Genomic DNA, 17,979 nt, shown 5'->3' on the forward strand with positions numbered 1-17,979 from the left:
ACAAATGTGGGTCCTGAGGTTACACAGGTTGAGAACCACTGATCTAAAACATCTACATGTTTTGACCTGACAAGCAAGGTATCATCTAGGTGTATATGATCTTTAGGAGACCCATCTAAACCATGATACTGTGCAGTACCATGCTTGGCCAGTAGATGGACTGGCCAAGCATGTCTCCAGACCTAAACCCTATTGAGCATCTGTGGGGCATCCTCAAATGGAAGGCGGGGTAGCGCAAGGTCTCTAACATCCACCAGCTCCGTGATGTCATCATGGAGGAGTGAAAGAGGACTCCAGTGACAACCTGTGAAGCTCTGGTGAACTCCATGCCCAAGAGGGTTAAGGCAGTGCTGGAAAATAATGGTGGCCACACAAAATATTGATACTTTGGACACAATTTGGACATTTTCACTTAGGGGTGTACTCACTTTTATTGTCAGCAGTTTAGACATTAATGGCTGTGTCTTGAGTTATTTGGAGGGGACAGCAAATGTACACTGATATACAAGCTATACACTCACTACTTTACATTGCAGCAAAGTGTCATTTGTTCTGTGTCGTCACATGAAATGATATAATAAAATATTTACAAAAATGTGAGGGGTGTACTCACTTCTGTGAGATACTGTGTGTGTGTGTGTGTGTGTGTGTTTATATATATATATATATATTACACATACATACACACACACACACATACACACACACACTATATCAGATAAAGGAGAAGGTTTGCACATTTGTTACCACTAGCAAGGTTTATTTAGAAAAATAAAAACTGTACAAGAGACTATTATGATTGTCTTGGTATTCTCAAGTGAATATTGGCTTTCAATTCCACTGTTCCAGCTTGTCAGCTTTTAGTATGATGTTAGATTCACAGTCTTGTAATTCATTGTATTTATTGACCTTAAAGAAATATATAATTAATCCAAACAGGTAAACATATATGAAAGTACTAAAAACATGAGTTGATTACCTGATAACTCTGTTTCCAGGAATCTTCCAGGACAGCCATCGAGATATAGGCTCCGCCTGCCTGCAACAGGAAACACATCAACCACATTAAAAATAACATGTAATAAGTCTTCAGCAACTTCAGGCAGCATACATGTTTATTCTATTGCATACTTAAATTGTATGCATATTTTTTTAATGAATGGTAATCGAGGGCATAGTTAGACTTTTATAGGCAGAACTGAGTATAGCAGTCCAGCTGCCATGCCCTGACCAATAAGAGAGCCTCAGTGGCCAGTGTGGTTTTATCACAAAAAACATACTGACTGTATAATTAGCTTTTGAACAAAATAGGTTGTGATTATTGTGTGCTTGACTGTAATAGGAACATCTTTGGGGGTCAGAGACTGATATGAACACTTGTGTATATTCTGTAATGAACATAAAATACATCGTTTGGGGTCACTTTTATTCGTTAAAGCAGACCTCCAGGATTTTTTTTAAAGGGATTTAAGAAATTGGAATTACCCCCTCCAATCTGGCCCCCTCTACCCCCTCCAATTTGGGCCTGAGTGTAGGAGAGCTGCAATTCTACTGTTGCAGAACCCACTTGTTACCCAACACATTTAAAAGAAAAAAAACAATTTTCCTGAAGTTTGTCTAAACTTATAAAAGAGGAGAATAGTTTTCCTGTTTATATAAAATACAGTCTGCATACATGATACAGAAGTTCTCGCATTTTCGATAATCTGTCTCTAATTAAACCTTCATATAGGGAGCTGTCTGTAGAGAGAAAGAGTGAGGGACATATATCACTGCTCTGCTTCACTGTCTTGTGTGTTTAAATGGCAGCTTGAGCTACTGAGCTCTGTGAAACATATATATTTTAACAAAGGAGCTAAGGAACACCTGGAAAGCATGTAAATAAAAGCCCGAAGTTCCAAGTGCTGTCTGAATATTCAGATGCAATGTTTTATATTTGCTCTTGCCCAACTATAAAATATATATGTATATAAATAATCGGTATAGAATAGAAGCAAACACTTTAAAGCTGAAGCATGTATAAAACATAATTTTATCTAGTTATGTATTCATGAAAAAAAAAAATCTTTAAAATATTTTTACACTAAACTACCATGCATACCTGAATCTACCTTCATATCAGCCTCCTATAATCCCTTGCACAGGGGCACTGTATGCTCTCACTGGGACAGGTTCCAGACTAGATTATATTGTTTAAAAGTAAAAATCTAGCCAAAACATAGTTTTGGATAGAAAAGAAACAGGTTGAAACCTCTATCGGGGTTTTAACACTGTCTGTATGTGTACTGCATAGATCTGTACCCATGTTGTATTATGGGTGGCACCAGTAAGTCTCTTGAAAGAAAACCATTCCTTATCCAAAACCAAAAACAATGGCCTGACTTTTTTAATGGAATTGTATTCTGCAGAGAAGTCCAGTACACAATTGTATGTGGTATGTTAAAGTGTAACTTAAAAGGAGAACTATGAGGTGAGTGCTTTTCACTCACCTCATAGTTCTATCCGACCTATGACAATGAGACCGTCACAGGCCGGCTCAGTAGATCGAGAAGTGAGCGAACACATAACGGCGTTCGCTCACCTCTCCATCCTGTCACAGCTCCCTGCTGTGACGGGGAGGGGCTGGATTCCCCCCCTCCCCGCTCCAATCCTCCAACGCTGACTGGTGGTACGGACGGGGGAGGAGGCAGGTACAGCTGGCTCTGCCTCTTGATAGGCAGAGCCAGCTGCCACTCACGCAGCTGGGCGGATCCAGACATAATTGTCGGGATGCGCTTCAGCTGCGGCGTCTCAGTATACCGCGAGCAGTAGCTTGCGGTATACTGTGGCGTCTCAGTATACCGCGAGCTGTAGCTCGAGGTATACTGAGCTTAGGGTGACGGGAGGATGCTAGTTTGTGTCCTCCCGTTACCCTAAGGAGAACTATGGGGAAAAGCCTTAACCCTATAGTTCTCCTTTAATACACTTAGAAATGCAAAGAAATGAATGGGAATGTAGGGCGTATGCGCAGACCGACCAGGAAGATTCTTGACAAGTGGCCAGCTGATCTAGTCAGCGATATCTGACCGGTTAGTTTAGGATTACGAGGGGGGGGGGGATTATCCCAGGAGATAATAAGAGCAGGAGACAGGTGGTAGAAGTATCTCAGTCATTGCTGAATGTTATTAGGCTGCTCATTATTTTCTCAAAATTGGAAGAATCACAGAATACATTGAATTAGTGTTTCATTCCTATAGCACTTACCTGTCAACATGTGATGCTACTATACTTTTCACGGGGAAAGATTTGGGTCCTGCTGGAGGCTGGAATGTCTTTCCCCCTCTGACCACGGTTGCACTTTTGGGAAGTCTTTTCCCATAAGTATCATTGGAATGAGTTGGGTAAGGATCAAAAGTTCCTGCTTTCATGCCACCTGGCTGCCAATGACATAGAAAATAAAAATGTAATACATGACATATATACTAGACCAAGTTAGACCAGATGTGGCTTGGAAGAATGCTTGGGTTTTTCCATCATTAAGCCTTAGTTTGTCCCTCTTAGCGGTAGTAGGTTTATTTTGGGTTTTTCCAAAGCTTTGAATTCTGTATTTTGGCGCTTATGAACTCTGCAGTGATGTCAGTCTGTTCCCTCATAATTTCTGTGCAGCTGTTACTAGGCTTCCCATTATTGGTTTAGAATGGCACAGGGATGGCTTTTGCGTAAATACATCTTGTGTTATGTAGTATATTTGGTTTTTGTAGTTGTTCTCAAGCAATGACTTTACTCATCTTCACAGATGAACATTGCTAGTTTTTGTTTCAAAAATCTTTTGCTCTCTGTCCATGTGTTGGAGATATAGATCTGGCTGATCCAGGTGCGATTTTGCTTACAGATTGGACCAGTAATTCTGCTATACTTCCCTGTTTTGACTTTGTGAGAATAACACTTGAAGCAGCTAATCTACTATACTGTATATATCCTAGGTCATTTATTAACAGCCACCACTGACTGCATGTTGCCTATCAAAGTTTACTAGATAATCTGTCAGAAAATGTAACTAATTCCACAAGTAATTCAGAACAAATCAACATTTTGAAATTGGTCTTACCAGCATTTTGTGGGGGCCCATTCACACCACATCCTGATCATCTTCAGGCCAGACCAGATTTTTTCTGGACCCAAAATACATCTTAATGTATCCCTATGCTATTTCTGGCCTCTGTTCACACCAGCGCAGTCCATTCCAGACCAGAAAAATACTGCACGTCTCATTTTGTCTGGTCTGAAATGCACTGGAACTGCAGGCAGGTTCACACCATGGTCCGGAAAACGGTGTGAACCTGCCCTGAGAAGGGATGTAGGCCAAATTTGAGAAGCATCAAAAACTATTATTTGAATTTTGAACAAATAATGTGGCTACAATTCGGGTACAAAATGATCACCGATTGCTCACAGAATGGAAGATATCAAAGTTATTTTTCAGGTGTTATAATTATAAACAATCGTTTAGCATACAGAGCAATCATAGTCTAAAACATATGCTACTGTTCAAACCAAAATCAATTGTAAAGCTGGGCACACACCTTACAACCATCGCAAGACTTTTGTCTTGCGGTGGTTGTAAGGTAATTGAAAAAACGTACGATCTGCCTATCTTGGGCAGGCAGATCGTACTTGCGATGAAAGCAAGCCGCGCCTCGATGAGGGGCGGGCTTCCGATGACCGCAATGCCGAACGGGCAGTGTGCACTTGTGCACACCGGCCCGTCCGGCTTTTAATCTTACGAACATGCTATACACCTGCCGAACATCGTACGATGCTCGGCGGGTTTTCGAACATGTTCCTAAGAAAAAAGTTGTGCGACCTTACAGTAGTAGAGGTCGCACGGCTTCCACACACCTTACGATAATCGTACGATCGCGGGATTTCCCGCGATTATCATACGATTATCGCAAGGTGTGTGGGCAACTTAAAGAATGACCAATTACCCTGAGATCACCAATCATATAAAACAAACTATGCTGCATTTGGTTGATTACTTATAATCATTTCAATAAAGAATATTTGTCAAATCTTCCTTATCCCAAACTTGGGCCTGTCCTTGGCCAACTTAAGCATGCCTATGTGTAAAATCTTTCTTGTACATTTTGTAAATGCATCTCACTCTGACATCAAAAATAAACATTGCAGGACGACATCTTTATTTTACCTACTTCTTTAGCAGGTGAACTTGGCTTAAATACTTTCACAACTTCCTTTTTCTCTGTCTTTTTCTTCAGTGGTGGCAGAGGTTTATCAGACCGATAAGGATTTACATCGAAATAATCATTTGGGTAAAGGTTTAACCTGAACGCACCATCTTTTAGCTTTGATTTGTGGCTCTCGAACTCTCTCTGAAATAAAAAGCAAAGAGAACAGTTATGTATACATCACAGCTCAGAAGCCTACACAAAGAAACATATTAATTAAAGCCCATCTCCAGCCATTCTTTTAATATTTTTGCTTTTGGGTGTAGTAAGGGATGGTTAGAACTTCCCATAAGGTTTTAGTGACATGTCCCTATCATTGGGGTGGGCAATTAATTTTCTCATGGGGCCACAAGAGAAACTGGGACTGTTGTGGAGGGCTGAACTTAATTCTGCTCAATATTAAAGTGACATTAAACCCTCAGATTTTTTAACATAAACCAATACTGTAATGTGTGCCTTACTGTAATCAGCGGACTGGAGTGTCCAACGTTTTACTGATAGAAAAGACAAAAAAATACAGAAGCGCACTACCAAGTGGTGACTGAGCAAGGAAAGGTAAAGGAATAATGGAAAAAAGACTTACCAGGTTGTGGGTACTAGCGCGTTATCAGCGACGAAGTGTGGATAAATTGGGGGTCCAGGGTTGCTGGTGGTGGTGGGCAGGGTGATGTTGCAATAGTTGGTGCTGGGAGAGTGTGATGTCCAAGGGGATCTGTCAGCACAGTGGAGATGGAGGGAACCATGGAGATGGAGGGAACCCTCCATCTCCACTGTGCTGACAGACATTATTAAGGTTCACACACTCGGCTCCCAATTCACACGGTCCATTGAACCATCACACCTTATTGTGATGGTTACATTCTGCCAGTATGTAATTTTTTCCCCCCTCCCTGAAAGCATTCGTTCTGCATCAAGACGGCAGGTATACCTCTTCACACTTGCCGTCCTCCACGTCACCCCATCTCCGCCCCATTTCCCCGCCCCTCTCACAACTCCTCCCACCTCCTCACGTTCAAAAACCGGTCTTTCTCCCGCCATCCGTCCCCTTCACTCTGTGGCTTGAAAAAGAAGACACGCTCTTCGAAACGCGTAGCCAGCTTGATTACTTTCACCCACCAGCTGCAAAACAGAAGTTCTGCCCAGCATGAGAACAGATACAGATTTAAAAGGAAGAACAGCAAATAGAAGGGAAACTACCATGGATTACAGTAACGTACACATTACAGTATTGTTTTATGTTAAAAAATCTGAGGGTTTAATGTCACTTTAATTTTATCGCTTTCTAAAAAGCAGTAAATTATATGTAATCCAAAGTATGTAAAGCCACACTCAACAGCGAGGACCTCCATGTAAAAAAGTTTAATCCCAGGAATCTACAATGTTACAAGCATGACAAGATCCACAGGCCCATAGGTTGCACTTTACTATTTTGTTATAATTAGATCCATGAGGAATTTGAATAGCAAGAGTTAATAGGCTTTCTGCGGGGAGGGTATTGATTGCCCACACGTTTTGGAAACTGGTTAACCTTTGTATGTGTTCTTTTTTGGATTTTTTGCAGTCTCTATGTTTAAGCCTTTTTGGCGAAACATGTCAGAGCCTGTGGACCTTCTTATGCTTGTAACATTGTAGATTCCTGGGAATAAACTTTTTTACATCGAGGTCCTGGCTGTTGAGTGCTGCTTTTCATACATTGGATTACTGGTGACGGCTGTGGCATGCCTCTGCAAAATGCCTGCACCTGGCGTTTTGGATGGGACTGATGAGTTTGGGCATATGGATGTGAGCGGTGTCCTTTTCACAAATGTTTCCAGTAAATTATATGGTTTTGATAATGTGTTCATTAGAGTGCCCCTTTATATGGTTTGCCCCCTTTTGAGTACCACTTTATATTATTGTTCCAACATACCTTAGATTACTACTTTAGTAGTAGGAGAAAACTAGGGATGCACCTAAAGTTCGGCTGCCGAAACATAGCTGAAAATGGCACTTTGAGCAAAATACCGAACGTACCATTTTGTGGCCAAAATTGTGGTGCATCTCTCGTTTTTTTCCTCCCCGCTATATGTCCCCTCTGACGCAGTGCTCAGTGAGGAGGAGAGAAACTGTCAGGAAGCCAAAAGGGGCAGGGAGGAGAATGCTGAGAGTGTGTCACAGGAGGCCGAGCTCTCCTCCCGCACCGCCCCGCTCGGCCTCCCGTGACAGGCACATCAGGATGGAGAGTAGTGTGGGGGCGGAGACAGCTGTGAGCTGTCCCAGATGCCTGAGCCAGCAGTGTGGGGGAGGAGTCAGCTGTCAAAGGAGACCAAGCTCTCTCATCCTGCACCGCAACAATCAGCCGCCTGTGACAGATCAGGATGGAGAGCAGTGTGGGGGCGGAAACAGCTAAAAGCTGTCACAGGAGGCCACGCCGGTGGTGCAAGGGAGGACGCAGCTGTCAAATGCGACCGAGCTCTCCGCCCTGCACCGCCGGCTATGCCTCCTGTAACAGCAAGTCAGGATGGAGAGCGGTTACAAGCTGTCATCAATCAGTGATCGCTGAGTGTAAATATATTGAGGTTATAGTATGTTTACTGTGTCACCCAATTATGAATGAACAGGAGGTGCTCTACATCACCTCCTGTCCATTCATGATTGTGGACATGGTAAACATACTATCTCCACAGGTTATGAATGAACAGGATCACTCAGTATAGAAGATTCCTGTTCACGCATAACGGGGGCTGCAGCAAAAGACTCCTTTTTTTATTGTAAAAGGGAACGATCAGGAAAAAAAATTTCTCCTGTTTCAAAATTTCATTTTGGTGCACCTCTAGAGAAAACAGATGATACTCTTCCGTCCACCTGTAATGCTGGGGCAGGGAACACATTTGACGTCACTGGTTGCTAGGACCGCTGGCTATTCTAACAACCAGTGACCGCAGAAGAGATGGACATGTGATGTCATTGGTTGCTAGGATGGGAGGGGGGCCTGCGCTGAGCTATGGCTGGCAGTGAATGCACCGGTCAGCGCATCCACTGTCAGCCAGTTCCATCTGCACCACAGGGTGGGCAGGGACAGCCAAAGTGCTAGATGTGGCCCAGGGGCTGTAAAATGCACATACAAAAATATAAGGTACAGCAACCACCTGCTGAAGACAGTAGAATATTTGAAGAATGGCTGTGTAATAGTGAAAAATGGGATATCTCTGTTCGCCCCAATGAGTGATATGAAATTGAAGGCAAATAGGAAAATAAGGAAGCAGAGTCGACACCATTCTGTCCACCTTCACCGCTGATAGGAACGCACTACACTGCTCTGAGGAAACCAGAAAATGGACTGCACATACTCCCACATACAGATCCACTGCAGGACAAAGCATAAGTACTGAGACCAGAAATTATCTGCTTTATGACAACTAGAGAAACTTCCAGGATTTAACTTACCCGGCATGAATCTCTCCCTTTTTTGGCTAGCTAGAAAGACTCCCAGGATTTAATAATATCCAGTATGAATCAACTAGCAGCTCTTGGTAGTAGAATATACAATGAAGAAACAATATTAACTAAAATAATAAAGCAGAAGACACATCCATTCTCCTGAGGACACTAAGGGGTCTATTCACGAAGCTGCCGAGGGCAGCCGAGTGAATGACCGATCTGAAGTGAAGTGAGCCGAACACTGTTCGGCTATTTACTTCAGACTGGTACGGCTAATTTCAGCCGTACATCGGCTGAAATCAGCCGTACATCGGCTTGCTTCGTGTGGCTTCGGGTCGGCCGAACATGCTCAGCATGTTCGGCCGACCCGAAGTGCAGATGGAGAACAGCAGTGAGTGAATAGCCGAATGCCGCCGAGCTCCCTGATGGGGAACTGCAGCAGAGGGCGGGTACAATGCTAGTTTACTATTGGCTATTGCAAATTGAAAACTGGTAGATGTGATGTGGGCGGGGTTATGTCCTTAAAGTGGAAAGCTTTTCATTTTATTTTTCCTGGTGTCCCATTTTTCCTGGAGGCAGCAGCATAACCCTACTTCTCAGAATTCTTCATAGCTGTGTCCCTCAATGAATGACAGAGAAAGGGAAATGTTGTCATGTTATGGAGAAAATTTAGAAACGGTAATAGTGCCTAAGCAGTGCCATTAAAATGTACCTTTTGTCTGGAATTCCTCCTAAAAAATAGCATTGCTCTTCATGGTATGCGAGGGTGCTGAGCTATTACTATGCCTACGGCCTAAAAGCTACATATCTGCAGTATGAGTTTAAGGTATGCTGCCTCTGACCGAGATTTGAAGTGAGATTTGGAAATGCCACTGCTGTTTTGATCACTGTTTTTTGTTTGGCGTCTCCAACATGAGGAAGCAAACCCCTGCTTCTACCAAGATGGCCACCTCCACACAGAGACACAAAACAAGGTAAGTCAGTAATGAGGAAAAAAATCAGTTGCAGCGAGACCACAGGCAATACTGGTGACTAGTACTTTGCACTGTGACTGCCTTTTTTTGGCAACAGCTTCCAGAGTTCAGTTCCTCTTTAAGTGCAAAAGTCACAGATTATATCTAGAAATGTATAAAAAAAAAAAGTGCATCAAACCATTTCTACAAAGCAAAAACTACCATCACTGCTAGAGTTGGAATCTAGAAAAGAAAGCTAATAGGCTGATATTGTATAGCTCACAGCTCCTATAGACTATAGTGATATCCATGTACACAATTTTAGATTCTGCAGCAGCATGAAGTCTAGATCCCTTTTAAAAGTATGCATATGTCTCTTATAGGAATTGTTTTAGTGAATGGACAGCCTTTTGCTGGGAGCTCTGCTTTAAGGGTGTTCATAATTTAAAACCTGTCCTATAAGTTTACTGTTTTGGCTGCCAAAGGGTTTGTAGGTTTGGCTAACCATTCTTAGGATACACATGGATTCCGATAGTCAGTAAGATCACTTGGTTGCGTCCTAGTTTAGCATAAACAACTTCTGCTCCCTTTTCTCTAAATGAGGGCTTGTTCACATCATGTCCGGACCAGAACAGTTTGTTCCCGGACCAAAAAAGCATCCCAATGTATCCCTATGGTATCTCTGGGCTTTGTTCACACCAGCGCAGTCTGTTCCAGACCAGACAAAAAAAGAAAATACTGCTCATCTCAATTTCTCTGGTCTGGAACGCATCAAAAACACATGCAAATGCACTGGAACGCATCTGAAATTTTAAGCAAAAAAAACCCAAACTGTTCCGGAACTAGGTAAAATAGTGGCAAAAACGCAATGCACTGCGTTCCAGTTCTGGTCCGCAAAATGCTGTGAACCTGGTCTAAAGGTGATAATGCTGGTTGTGCAATGAGGAGGCTGAAGGTGTGGATATGACAAGTAGAATGTATTTCTTGAACAGGAGCTATATATCTGGCTGTGTAGTGCACCCTTTGGTCGGTAAAACATATACAAAGAACTCCAGGGAGTATACAATTTCTTTGGAAAATATGTACCTTCTTCACCACTGATGTGCAGATCGGGGAGTCTCATACCAACCCCCTTGAAGCAATAGCATTCTGCTATTGGGGTGCTGCTCTAGAGGCCAGGATTGTCTGGTACTACTCAGCTTTGTCAGCTCAGCTATGACTTGATGGAATAGCTTTTATTTGACAAAGATGCAATGCTCCAAATAGAAAAGACAAAAGAACAGGAGGAAGGTAACAGGTAAAGGAATGAACATAGTTAAATTTGTATGTCAGGATTAAACTAACCTTCATCAGGTCTCTTGATCTGTCAAATTCATCAGAAGCATACAGGAACGGTTTACCTATGGTGAGGTTTGCATATCTGTGGAGAGTCAATTACTAATGAAAATGCACAGTACAAATTGAAACCGGCAGTAAAACATGCAGGGCCTGATTACAACAAGATCAAATAGAGTAGTTATGTGTCCGATAGCCACATGAGATTCCCTGCTTTATCTTAGAGATTAAATTCAATTGCTATAGGAAACTGCTCCAGTTGTCTTTTATCCTGTCTTTGTTAATTGGCACCACTGTGTGTATTACCTTACCCATATCCTGTGCCGTGCTTGGAAGGGTTGGTATAGATGTTCTTCCCTGGCGCAGTATATGCCTTCCTGGGTTTTAATTCTGCACTAAAAGCTTGAACTGGACCACTTAATGTTCCATAAAAGCTACCCACGCCGGATCTAAAAAGAACCAAAACAAAACATTGTGCGATTATTAGATTATTTACATGCACGCTTACTAGGAAAACTATGATACAGACACAGAGACACAGCAAAACAATGTTCTGTTGGCTACAGAACACAATCACATCAAGTTGTGTTCTACATAAATGGTTTTTATTTGTCTTATTTATTTCGTTTGAGTTTCTTTGATATATCTACTTATTTTATTTGGTCTGTTAACATTCCTTCTTTTCCCTAACTTTGCATCATGTATGAATTTCTGCCGCTAGCGTTACAAATTGTGCCCATCTTTCACATATCATCCAAACTTTTAATAGGGCGTCTTTTGAAAAAAAAAATACAACCTGTAGAAGATTCTGCTTTCAATGTGTCTAATCCACATTGGATAAAACCGATGGAAGAATTTGACTGGATGGACCTGATAATTCAAATGCACAGATTTTGCCAAAATTCTTTCAGTCACAGCACCTTTTACAAATATGTAAAATCTTGAGCCACCCCCAGTCTAAAATGTAATGGATTTTAAAAGGGACCCCATGCAAAAAACACAAAAAGTGGGGTTCCCCCTTCACATTGAAATCCCACCTTCAAATCAGGAGCCCTTTTTCACAGCAGAATCCTCTCTTTCATGTACTCCTTTACATCAGGAAAAGCCCCTTTGCATTAGGAGCCCCCTCCTTTCACCTCAGGGTCACACACTAGGCGCTCCCGTTCAGATCAGAGCCCCCTCCTTTCACATGCGAGTCCCCCTTTCACATCACAAGCCACCCTCTTCACATTAGGAGATCTCATTACATCAGAAGCCCCCTCATCATCAGAAGCACCCTTTTTCACATCGCAGTTCCTCTTTCACATCAGGAGCCACCTTAACCCACTGTCCTACCCTCACATCAGGAGCCATAGTTGAGGCAGCATGGCAGAGGGTGGAAGGCAAATGTTCATCCTTTTCTGAATGTATCCCACCCTCCCTGGATTAGCAGCATTCGCTTCTCCGGTGCTAGCACGCGGCCTACCCACATCATGGAAAGGTCACATGTTGTGTGAAAATTTCGAGGCATCCTGGTTGACAAAGGCTGATCTACAGTGTTGGACTTACGGCTTTTTTTCCCCATTCGATGGGAGGAATGATTTTCCCAAGTTCTTCTTGGCCTGCTGAATACGATACTGCCTTCTTTGTTTCAGTGGATCTGAATAGGCTTCACCTTCAAATGTCCGTTTGAACTGAGCATCAAAGTATCCTCCTAAGGTATTAGCCATCGTCTTGGAGCCACCAGGAAACATTTGCCTGTTTTTACTTGCTGCTTCATTAAATGGCTCTGGAATAACACACACACAACATGCATTGGTTCTGCACATGAATACTTATAACACAGCACGACCTTACATTGCTGGTCAGAGGGTAAAAGGGATGTGTAGATCTTGTCTGTGAGCGCAATAACAAATAAAAATGCTTTTTCATCCACAGAGTAGGGAAAGCTTGAACCCCTGTCAGATTTTTATTGCTGACGGTTTCCCAACTGTAGATTTTCTCTTTACTTCCTCCGTGACAATAAGGGGAAAACGCTCTAACAGAGTCCCAGGTAGCCATAAAATCCCAGCAGGGGTTCTATCCCTTCCCAACTATCAAAACCTAAAGAAAAGTCTGAGCTGGAGATTCACTTTACAGGGTTTATACACTGTACATTTTATTGTATGCATATGATATTCATTTCCTTCTTCAAGAATCCATCATTAAACTGCTTTCTACTTATCTTTGATCTGATGAGGAATCATTGCTGCAAAATACTTACTAGAGCCGGGAGTGATATATTTGTCCCCAATACTGATGTAGCCCATCTCACGGAATAGACCAATTCGATCCATATCGGATTTTCCCTCTGACGTCATTGTTGCACAATGTAGATATGACACACTTTGCTGTGAACTAAAGTGGAAAAAATACATTTTTAAAAAACCTGGAAGAAACCATTCAATTATATGTTGTCACCACCACGCGAGAAATCAGTGAAAGTACTATGTGTGTAAACACAGGAATTATTTATTAGGCACTAGAGGATTATGCATTATTGACACTAACTAACCAGTGTAGGTGTCATCGCGTAACGAGAGCATGCCGAGGTATCTACATAATGTCAGTTTAAGTTTTATGTCCAATGATAAACTGCTGAGAGTTGCCAACTTATAGCAGAATTCCAGGCAAATGTTAGAAAATACCATTAAATCCAGTTATGTATTCATTACAAAAATCATGACTACAGCTAGTATAAGAACCTAAATTAGTTCATATTACCAGTCTCTAAAGAAGCACTCAGACTAAGGGAAGGAAGGTCAACAATCTGACCCAGTCTATTGCATTGCACAGTGCTGTTATTTATGCTAAAAGGCTAATTCCACCTAAACACCATGTTCCATGTTCCACCCATATTAGGGCTTATTCAGATGGGTGTACATGTGTATACAGGATGCGTGTCCGCAAAATGACCCGATCCTAGAAGTGCTGCAATTACACGACATGGTCACATCACACGCACATCCATGAGGGTCCGGGTGCCCACACTTGGATGCACACTGTTTGTGTCCAAGTTCGGTCAACCAGACCCGCACAGATGTGAGTGTGACCATGTGTAATTGCGTGCATCTGCGTCCTATCATAGGGAAGAACAGGCTGCTGCGTGCAATTACATGCAGCACCTGTCCCTTCCAGGATCAGGTCATTTTACATTTTTCTGAATGAGCCCTTAGGATGTACCATGGATGAGGTTGCCATTCTGCAGTCCCCCCCACTTACCTGAATCATGGGTGTGTGGCATGCCTATGCGGATCTATTCAATTTTGTCTGGCACTGTGACAGCGGGACTTGTACTTCTCACGCTGGCTCTAAGCATCAGGGAGAATATATTTTACTCTGCCAATACTTCTCCATTACCTTTTTTTCTTCTTTCTCAACCAGGGTCCCTCTAGAGCCATGGTTCTCAACCGGTGATTTGCAAACCAAAAGTGGGTCATAACCCTATGTTCAGTGGGTCGCCGCATGCCTTCCACTGCAATAGGGGAAGAGGCTCCTCAGCCTACCCCTAGCCCAGTACTGTCAGTTCTCACGCCAAGCAGCCTCTCAAAATATGCTGCCTGGTGCCGAGTGTCAGCTTGAGGTGGAGTAGGCTGGTGGTATGGTCGCGAGGGAACTCCATCCATACATGCATTGCTTGCAGCTCCCTCGTGTGTCCTGTATGGTGCCTGGACCGGAGTGACGTCTCATGCTGGCAGCTGGCACATCTACATGGGTGCAAGGGAGCTGTACAAGCAATGCACATATGGATGGAGCTCCGTCACAGCACAGCAGCCCACATTGGACCCCAGGATGAGGATCGACTCTAGTTCTCGTAAGGTAGGCAGACTAGGTGCATCTTAAAAAAAAAAAGGAAAAAACAAATTAAAATGTTTTTGGAGTGTGTATGTGAGAGAATGTCTGAGTGTGTGAGATTGTGTCTGTGGTTGTGTGTCTGTCAGTGTTTTTGAGGACACATTCCCACTAGTACAGTGTGTTATCACATAGTTCTGTGCGATTAATGCACTATACCACGCAATCGCACCTACCACATATTCTGGTGTGAGAGGAGTGTTGCATTGCCATTCATTTGAATGGCACCCCAAACGCACCTCCACCCCACAGTTTGATCGCCGGCACTGGAACGCGTATTACTGCAATGCCTTGGGTCGTGACTAAATAGCAATTTCGGACTTTCGGATAAGTAATCACCAATGCAGGTCTGCCATCTTCTTCCCCTCGCCAGCAGTACAGACCCACCTATCCCTTCACTACTTCACCGTTCAGCTGGCAGAAGTGAAGAAAATACCAGGTACTTCCAGGTATAGAGGAACATGTGACTCACTCTACTTCCTCTCAAGTGACAGTGCTGATGGTTTGTGATTGGCCTAGCTTTGTCACCTGGGGGCGGTGAGAGAGTCCTCAGCCCTGTGTAAGCTCTAACTAGAGAGACTCGGAGCTTACACAGAACTCAGTTTCCTTATTCCCAGTGGCTGAATGGAGCAGTGGGGGAGTGAAGGTAACGCAAACATACATACAAGTGTATATATAGCTGAAATGTTCTTGTTTATATTTGGATAGAGTAGGGAAAGGTTAACGCTCTAACAGAGTCCCAGGTAGCCATAAAATCCCAGCAGGGGTTCTATCCCTTCCCAACTATCAAAATCTAAAGAAAAGTCTGAGCTGGAGATTCACTTTACAGGGTTTATACACTGTACGTTTTATTGTATGCATATGATATTCATTTCCTTCTGCGCTCTGTTACATACCATGGGGAAAAGATCCCTCCACTTCCTGTCCCTGAGATGCAAAAGGAAGTTAAAGAGCAACTCCAGTGAAAACATATGAACCCTTGCAGTGGGACTACCACAAGCAAGGGTTATCTGCTCGTTTTTGCCCAGAGTAAAAAATAACAAAGATATACACACCTGAACCTCCGAGCCGACCGGCTATCACAGCGCTCCCTCCAGCCTGTCTCCTCCTCCACCCCAGAGATGGTATGTCTCTCGGCGTCCTCACATCCAATACAGTGTGTTGGATGTGCTGACTCGAGGATCCTTAGACTGCTGCAGTGGAGGGGGAGAGAGGCACTAGGGACCGGTCTAAGAGCCGGCCAGCTCAAATGTTTAGGCGAGCATACCTTTTTCTTTTATCCTAGGCAAAAACGAACACTTAACCCTTGCAGTGCTTTTAAAGAAGTGAGGGGAATTCCCTTTGTAGACAGCCGCCCCTTGATCGGGTGTCCCCATTGGAAGATTTCCCCTTACCGCTTGTTCCTGGGACAACACTAACATTTTGGATTTCCACTCACTTTCTTTCTCAGTGACAACAGTCAGCAGGACAAAGGGATGAATCTCCCCAATGGAGACACCTTCCCTACTCTATCCAGAATTTAGAAGAAGGCTTTGCATAGACTTTAAAGTGAACCTGATACATCTTCCTGCATGGGCAAAGCTCAGGTTTGTTTGAAATGTGGCTAACAAAGGCTGTCCCAAGCTGGCATGGCAGGTTACTGCTGTAGTGATCTATTAGGAATCACTATAACCATTATAAGAATGATAAATTGTATCAGCCCTGATGTGAGACAATATATGTGATGGTGCAGTGTTCAGTGATTTCTTCTTTTTATTTGGACTTTTCTCACAATGCTGCTTGGCCTGAAGAAGAAGGCAGATCATTAAAAGTCCAGAGAGTCCAACTGCTATAGTAATCCCTGAATACTGCTGTAGTCAGCTTTGTCTCAATGACAGAGGGGGTCAGGCTGTGCCCTCTGTATGTGATTCCCCACCCAATATATCCCTGCCCCCCAACACTGACACTACCTGCTGCCTCTGGCTCCCTCTTCAGGTGTGCTCTCTCCGCTCTTTGCTGTTAGCTGTGGTTGCCATGTAAACGGAACCGCTAATTTTATAGTGAGAGCTTCTTACACATAATCGGAATGTCAAAACTAACCGAACGTTTCTTATTCTAAACAAGACTTGGAACAATCACAGTACGATTTATTGAAACTGTCTCTGTAGATCTGTAATGTATCCTAAGCGACTCCAGTGATAAAATGGCAAACGAGAATGTATAACCCCCTTGTTGGTCGAACTTGGTGGCGTCCCTCTGTGGTTGGCTTCTACGAGAGCAGTGCATGCCGGGATTTGTAGTTTCACGCTCTCTTGTGGTAAAGTTGTCAGTAGTTGGGAGGAGCTAGGGAAAGTTCAACCAATCAAACGATCGATAGTCACCTCTGGGCCGGGTAGGTGACACGTGCTATGTGTGGAGTTTATCTGATTGGAGGAAGAAGGAGGAAGCGGTGTGTGCAGAACAGCTGCTGGTTTGTATAGCGGAGAACAGTGACAAACATGGTGAGTTATATCGCCACTGAAAAAAAACCTGGAGATCGGCATTACTCCCTTCTCATTCTGCACAGGATAGCTGCCTGGCTGTCACACCGACCCACTGGCTTCAATGGTCCGGAGTCAATAACCAGCGGGCAGAAAGAACTGCTGATTTGGGGGGCTCCAGTCATACTAATGAGGGGGGTTATTTTCATCCCACCAGTACTCGTGGTATTCCTAAAATATATATAGGGTTCAGCTTTAACCCCAACAAGTGGGGAGTGGGGGAGTTCACTCTGCATTCCACAGGCACTAACCAGGGGGGCACTCTTCCTTCCACTAGCAGTGAGAGGGGGCATTCTTAATCCCACCAACAATAACATTCATCCCATTGACACCATGGAGATGGGGCATCCCTACAGTGACATTAAAGGCATTTTAAATGTTGAGGCATGCTCTGCTGCTTGCTAACAGTAGATATTTGTAAAAAAAAACGAGCCTTTAATGCCACTTTATTTTCACTGGCACCAACAAGGGGGTGCCAGTTCATATCACTAGCACCAAATGAGCACTTTTCGCCCCAATGATACCAATGACGGAGGTACTCCACTGACATCGTTGGGGGGACACTCTTGATCCAACTGACATCAACAACAGGGGGCACTCTTCATCCCACTGACACCAGTGGTGGGGGAATTCTTCAATGTACTGACACCAACG

At 43.4% G+C, this 17,979-nt stretch overlaps 1 protein-coding gene across 1 annotated transcript; it reads right to left on the reverse strand.

Annotated features, from left to right (window-relative positions):
* Window positions 1-763: 763 nt before the first annotated feature.
* On the reverse strand, window positions 764-13,295 carry CUNH4orf47 (chromosome unknown C4orf47 homolog). The gene is made up of 7 exons (XM_018561291.1): window positions 13,179-13,295; window positions 12,485-12,704; window positions 11,248-11,385; window positions 10,946-11,021; window positions 5,193-5,372; window positions 3,244-3,416; window positions 764-909 (listed from the first exon to the last, which is right to left on the reverse strand). Exons 1-7 carry the CDS (start codon window positions 13,273-13,275, stop codon window positions 861-863), a joined length of 933 nt encoding a protein of 310 aa, XP_018416793.1. The 5' UTR covers window positions 13,276-13,295; the 3' UTR covers window positions 764-860.
* Window positions 13,296-17,979: the final 4,684 nt, after the last annotated feature.

The sequence above is a fragment of the Nanorana parkeri genome, unplaced genomic scaffold (assembly GCF_000935625.1).
Source record: "Nanorana parkeri isolate BGI_ZX_2015 unplaced genomic scaffold, ASM93562v1 scaffold513, whole genome shotgun sequence".
Taxonomy (NCBI): Eukaryota; Metazoa; Chordata; class Amphibia; order Anura; family Dicroglossidae; genus Nanorana; species Nanorana parkeri.